The sequence below is a fragment of the Otolemur garnettii genome, unplaced genomic scaffold, assembly GCF_000181295.1.
Source record: "Otolemur garnettii isolate 467f Iridium unplaced genomic scaffold, OtoGar3 scaffold00043, whole genome shotgun sequence".
Classification (NCBI taxonomy): domain Eukaryota; kingdom Metazoa; phylum Chordata; class Mammalia; order Primates; family Galagidae; genus Otolemur; species Otolemur garnettii.
In genome coordinates, this window is record NW_003852438.1 from 7,523,092 (window position 1) to 7,529,008 (window position 5,917).

The 5,917-nt window shown below is 48.0% G+C and overlaps 1 protein-coding gene across 1 annotated transcript in view; it reads left to right on the forward strand.

Moving 5' to 3' along the window:
- AMHR2 (anti-Mullerian hormone receptor type 2) overlaps window positions 1–4,447 on the forward strand; it is an 8,753-nt gene extending 4,306 nt beyond the window's left edge. The window contains exons 7-11 of the mRNA XM_003790635.3: window positions 1,675–1,789; window positions 2,365–2,537; window positions 2,742–2,889; window positions 3,056–3,192; window positions 4,090–4,447. Coding sequence (XP_003790683.1) covers window positions 1,675–1,789; window positions 2,365–2,537; window positions 2,742–2,889; window positions 3,056–3,192; window positions 4,090–4,308 — 792 coding nt within the window. The 3' untranslated portion in view covers window positions 4,309–4,447. The remainder of the gene's footprint in view (window positions 1–1,674; window positions 1,790–2,364; window positions 2,538–2,741; window positions 2,890–3,055; window positions 3,193–4,089) is intronic.
- Window positions 4,448–5,917: the final 1,470 nt, after the last annotated feature.

Genomic DNA, 5,917 nt, shown 5'->3' on the forward strand with positions numbered 1-5,917 from the left:
AAAAAAAAAAAAAGAGTTTACAGTTGCTGTGAGCTATGACAATACGGCATTCTACCGAGGGTGACAAAGTGAGACTCTGTCTCAGGAAATAAAAAAAAATAACAAAATAAATATAGAAAAACTAGCTGGGGCTCAGCACCTGTAGCTCAGTGGTTAGGGCACCAGCCACATATACCAAGGCTGGCAGGTTCTAACCCAGCCCAGGCCTATTAAACAACAATGACAACTGCAACAACAACAACAATAGCCAGACATTGTGGTGGGAGCCTGTAGTCCCAGGTACTTGGGAGGCTGAGGCAAGAGAATCACTAAGCCCAAGAGTTTGAGGTTGCTGTGAGCTGTGATGCCACAATGCTCTACTGAGGGCAACATAGTGAGACTTTATCTCAAAAAAAAAAAAAAAAGGAAAGAAAAGAAAAAAGAAAAACTAGCTATTTTTCTAGCTAGCTAGGAAAACTAGAAAAACTAGCTGAGTGTGGTGGCACATGCCTATAGTCTCAGCTACTGGGGAAGTCAAGGCATCACCTGAGCCCAAGTGTTCATAGCTTGCAATGAGCTATGACACCATGGCACTCTACTCAGGGCAACAGAGTGAGACTCTGTCTCAACAACACCAAAAAACTTTCTCTGACTTCCTGGGCAGAGTTAGTCATTCTTTCTTTATGCCCTGTGGCACTTGGTTCATTTTCTTATCATGAGGTTTACTGCAATCTATGTTTATATGTTGTTCATTTTCTCTTATCTGTCCCTGAGCCATCTTCATGTCCGAGCACAGTTGTTGGTATTCAATAATATCTGTTAAATGAGGCACTCTGTTGCTTCTTTTCCTCCAGTTCCCATTTGCTCACTCCCTGCTGCTCTGCTATGCACTGGCTTGACCCATCCATGTCTACACAGGCCTGACACCTCAGGTGAGGTGGTTCATGAGAGAGGTCCCTGAGTAGCTTGCCCTGCCTCCTGTTTCTATTTCTGCCGCAAGTCTTCAGAGTCAGGATAAGGTGGTGGTGAATAGAATAGTAAGTGATCCTTGAGTCAGACTGCTCGGATTCAAGCTCCAAGATTCTCTCTCACCAATTGACTTCAAGTTTACTTAGCTCTCACTAGGGTTCCTCATCTTTAAAATAAGGATGAGGCTCAGCGCCTGTGTCTCAAGTGGCTAAGGCACCAGCCACATACACCTAAGGTGGCGGGTTTGAATCCAGCCCGGGCCTGCCAAACAATAATGATGGCTGCAACCAAAAAATAGCCAGGTGTTGTAATGGGCGCCTGTGGTCCCAGCTACTTGGGAGGCGGAGGCAGAAGACTCACTTGAGCCCAGGAGTTGGAGGTTGCTGTGAGCTGTGATGCCATGGTACTCTACCCAGGGAGACAGCTTGAGGCTCTGTCTCAAAAATAAAAATAAAATAAAATAAAATAAATAAAATAAGGATGGATGATAGGAGTACCTGTCTCTTAGGGTTGTCACGAAGATTATAGGAGGTCACATGCATAGGACCTGGACCATAGTAAATGCTCAGTGTATTTGACCTAGACTTACTATTCTTCATGTCAGTCTGACTGATGTACATTCTCACTCTTCCACTGCTTGTTTGTCTTGTCCTGGATCTGTCAGTGTGTCTGTTTGCTGGGGAGATGCAAGGAGAAGCCTATCAATTGATCTCTGCTTTTCCCCAGGGCTCCCTATGCCACTACTTGACCCAGCACACAAATGACTGGGGGAGTTCCCTGCGGATGGCACTGTCTCTGGCCCAGGGTCTGGCATTTCTCCATGAGGAGCGCTGGCAGGATGGTGGGTGAGATGGGTGCAGGAAGCCAGGAGAGTCAGTAGCCACATTGCTATGTTTCTGATTGTCCCTAGTTTGGAGGAAAAGGATTGGGTCAAAAGAGAGAGGAAACCCCTGACCCACAACCCATTACACCATCTGCTGCCATCTATCACAGCAGCTATTGCAGCCAAAGAAGAAAAATAAATTAATTAATGATTAAAATAAGAAAAAAAGAGAAGAAGCCTGGGAACAGTGGCTTATGCCTGTAATCCTAGCACTCTGGAAGCGGAGGTAGGAAGATTGTTTGAGCTCAGGAGTTCAACAGTAGCCTGAGCAAGAGCAACTATACTAAGAACAGAAGAACTAGTGAGGTATTGTGACAGGCCTATAATACCAGCTACTTGGGAGGCTGAGGCAAGAGGATTGCTCAAGCCCAAGGGTCTGAGGTTGCTGTGAGCTATGATGCCATAGCACTCTTCTCCAGGGCAACAGAGTGAGACTGTCTCAAAAAAAACAACAACAACAACAACAACAACAACAACAACAAAAAACCCACAAAAAAACAGAGAGAAAGAAGTTCCATATCTCTTCCCCACAGGTCAATATAAACCGGGTATTGCCCACCGAGATCTGAGCAGCCAGAATGTGCTCATTAGGGAAGATGGGTCATGTGCAATTGGAGACTTGGGTCTTGCCTTGGTGCTCCCTGGCCTCACTCAGCCCTCTGCCTGGGCCCCTACTCAACTGCAAGGTCCAGCTGCCATCATGGAGGTAAATATGTTGGATAAGGGTGAGGCCCAGGATGGTGGTGGTGCTGCTAATGGAGATGTAACCATTCCTGTGGCACCAGTACAGAAGTGCCTATAGCATTTGGGACATTACTAAATCTATAGCTGGGGGGATGCTGCATGGACCCGTGCTGCAATGAGGGATGCCACAGAGATTATTCTTGGGCCCTCACAACTTGCTTTTTAGGCTGGCACCCAGAGGTACATGGCACCAGAGCTCTTGGACAAGACTCTGGACCTACAGGACTGGGGCACAGCCCTCCGGCGAGCTGATATTTACTCTCTGGCTCTCCTCCTATGGGAGATCCTGAGCCGCTGTCCTGATTTGAGGCCTGGTAAGGACAGATGGAACAATGCTCACCCCTGGTATCCTACTCAATCATTCTTGACTCACTTACCACCTGACCTGGTCCCCAGAATTCTGCCTGTGATCACCCTTATGGCCTCTCTACAGTAGAAATACCCCCAGGGCTGATACTTGTCCTGTATGTGTTTCCCCAGACAGCAGACCACCACCCTTCCAACTGGCCTATGAGGCAGAACTTGGCAGTACCCCCACCACCTGTGAGCTATGGACCTTGGCAGTGGAGGAGAGGAGGCGTCCCTACATCCCATCTACCTGGTGTTGCTTTGTCACAGTAAGAGCTTGAGGCTGATGGGCTGGAGAGTGGGATCTGGGCATGGACATCAAGGACTTCCCTGCCAGGGTTAGTCCATTTAATTCTCTCTCCTGTCATCTTTGACCACTCCTTGGTTCATGTTGAACTGGAAAAGGGGGAACTTTCTCTGGCCCTCAGTGCACCATTCTCCATACTAGGTCTCACACAGCCTACTTCATTCATCGGAGATACACACTTTCCTCCTGCTTAGCCATGCCCAGTTTGTCTCTCTCCTCTTCACTACCAGTCCTCTTCTTCAGTCCTCTTCTCTAGGATGCCCTCCCTGGATTTGCTCCTGCCCTGAGCTTTGCCCTCAATATGGTGCCTCCCCTCATACAGTGGAGCCCCAAATCTAATCTGATAATTCCTAATTCTGTCTTCCACATCCCTGTCTCTGCTGTGATCCAGTACAAGACAGTTCTTGGTCTGAAAAGTTAAAGCAATAGCCTCATAGTGAAAGTTCAGGGATCTGGTCAAATAATTTCCTAACAGAATTTCCATCGTGATGCTACCTGGTTGGAAAATTCCACTGTCGAGTATCTGTCAGGTTAGAGAACAGAAGCCAGGCGTTGCTTACAGAAGACCCCGGCTGCCTGAGGGGAAAGAGAGTAATTTCCCATTACCATGTTATGCTGTCAACCCAAATTAGCTCCTTAGAGGAAGGGGTAGATTGTATGGAAGGTCCCCAGAGAGTGTGTCTCCTAGAGAACAGACTCAGAGAGCTGGATTTCACTGCGGGGAAAGGGAGAGAAGCTTCAGGAGGGATCTGAAGTAGAGTGTTGAAAACAGGAGAGTGATAGATGTTGAAGATGCCCTTTAACCCTAGGACCTCTCAAGATTCTGGGTTCAAATTTATTTACCGGTCATTCCTCCCAGGACCCTGGTGGGCTGAGAGAACTCCTAGAGGACTGCTGGGATGCAGACCCAGAAGCACGGTTGACAGCTGAGTGTGTACAGCAGCGCCTGGCTGCCCTGGCCTGCCCTCCGGAGGTCCCCTCCTTCCCAGAGAGCTCTCCACACAGCTGCCCACCTCTCTGCCCAGAAGACTGTACTTTACCTCCTTCTCCTGCCATCTCGCCCATGGGCTTTAGTTGAGTGCACGCCACTTCAGCAACCCCTAGCCTGAGCCAGAACAAGACTGTCTTTGAAAACAGCCCAGCATTGTGACGAGTGCCTGTAGTCCCAGCTACTCAGGAGGCTGAGGGAAGAGAATCACTTGAGCCCAAGAGTTTGAGATTGCTGTGAGCTATGACACCACGCGCTCTACCAAGGGCATCAAAGTGAGACTCTGTCTCAAAAAAAACAAAAACAAAACAAAACCAAAAAATAAAACGGTTCAGCAAGGCTCTTGCTGCAGGAATACTCAACCCCACCTGAACCCTTTTCATGTGTAAATATGCAGTTTATATGTCATTTATGTGCATTTGAGCATAAATATGGTGACTGTATGCCTGCCTGGTCTACCTCACCAGTGCCTTTCTCAACTGAATCCTTGGATCATTCTTTAGGCATCAAGTCCACAGCAGTTCTGACTGGTAACCAGGGATAGGTGTGCACAGGAAAGAAAATAAAGTCTGCTTTCCTGATTCATGTCCTTGGGCATTCCTCCTTTCTTGTGATTCTGGGACCCAATTTTCTGTCTTGTTTTCCTTTTCCTCTACCAACTTCATTCTTAAGTGGTGAGATCTCATGCTGGATACCAGGGAAGGAAGCGTGAACAGTGAAATCACTGTCCTAAAGGTGCTCATAGATGTGTAACTCTCATGGGTGGCTCCCATATGGTGTCCTGGGGGTAACAGCAGAGGCTTGAGAAAGAAGGTTTCACAGAACATAGGACACTTGAGTTGGGTGTTGACTGAGCAGGAGTTTCACAGGTGTACTGGGGTTAGTAGAGCATTGCTGGCCCAGTGAGGTGTGGTAACATGCAGTACAAGAAGTAACTAAAGTAATCTGAATAGCAAAGTCTAGGAAATGTGGTGGGGCGAGAAGGGGCGGGGACATGGAGAATGATAGGCAAAGCCTTGTAAGCCCTGCTGAAAGGCTCTTCCTCTGTGTGTGTGGGTATGTGTTTTCTTTTCTTTTTTTTTTTTAATTTTTTATAATTTTCTTTGTCTGTCTATTTGTTTGTTTTTTGCAATTTTTGGCCAGGGCTAGGTTTGAACCTGCCACCTCCAGCATATGGGGTCAGCGCCCTACTCCTTTGAGCCACAGGCGCCGCCCTGTGTATGTGTTTTCTATCCTGACTTCTCTTTCCTACACCAGTTCCCTTTAACACTGGGTGCCCTCGGCTCGGTGCCTGTGGCTCAAGTGGCTAAGGCGCCAGTCACATACACCTAAGGTGGTGGGTTTGAATCCAGCCTGGGCCCGCCAAACAACGATGGCTGCAACCAAAAAATGGCCAGGTGTTGTGGTGAGTGCCTGTGGTCCCAACTACTTGGGAGGCAGAGGCAGGAGACTCGCTTGAGTCCAGGAGTTGGAGGTTGCTGTGAGCTGTGATGCTATGGCACTCTGCCCAGGGGGACAGCTTGAGGCTCTGTCTCAAAAAAAAAAAAAAAAGCCAGGCATTGTGGTGGGTGCCTGTAATCCCACCTACTTGGGAGGCTGAGGCAAGAGAATCACTTAAGTACAAAGGTTGCTGTGAGCTGTGACACGACAGTACTCTATCCAGGGTAACAAAGTGAGACTCTGTCTCAAAAAAAACCCC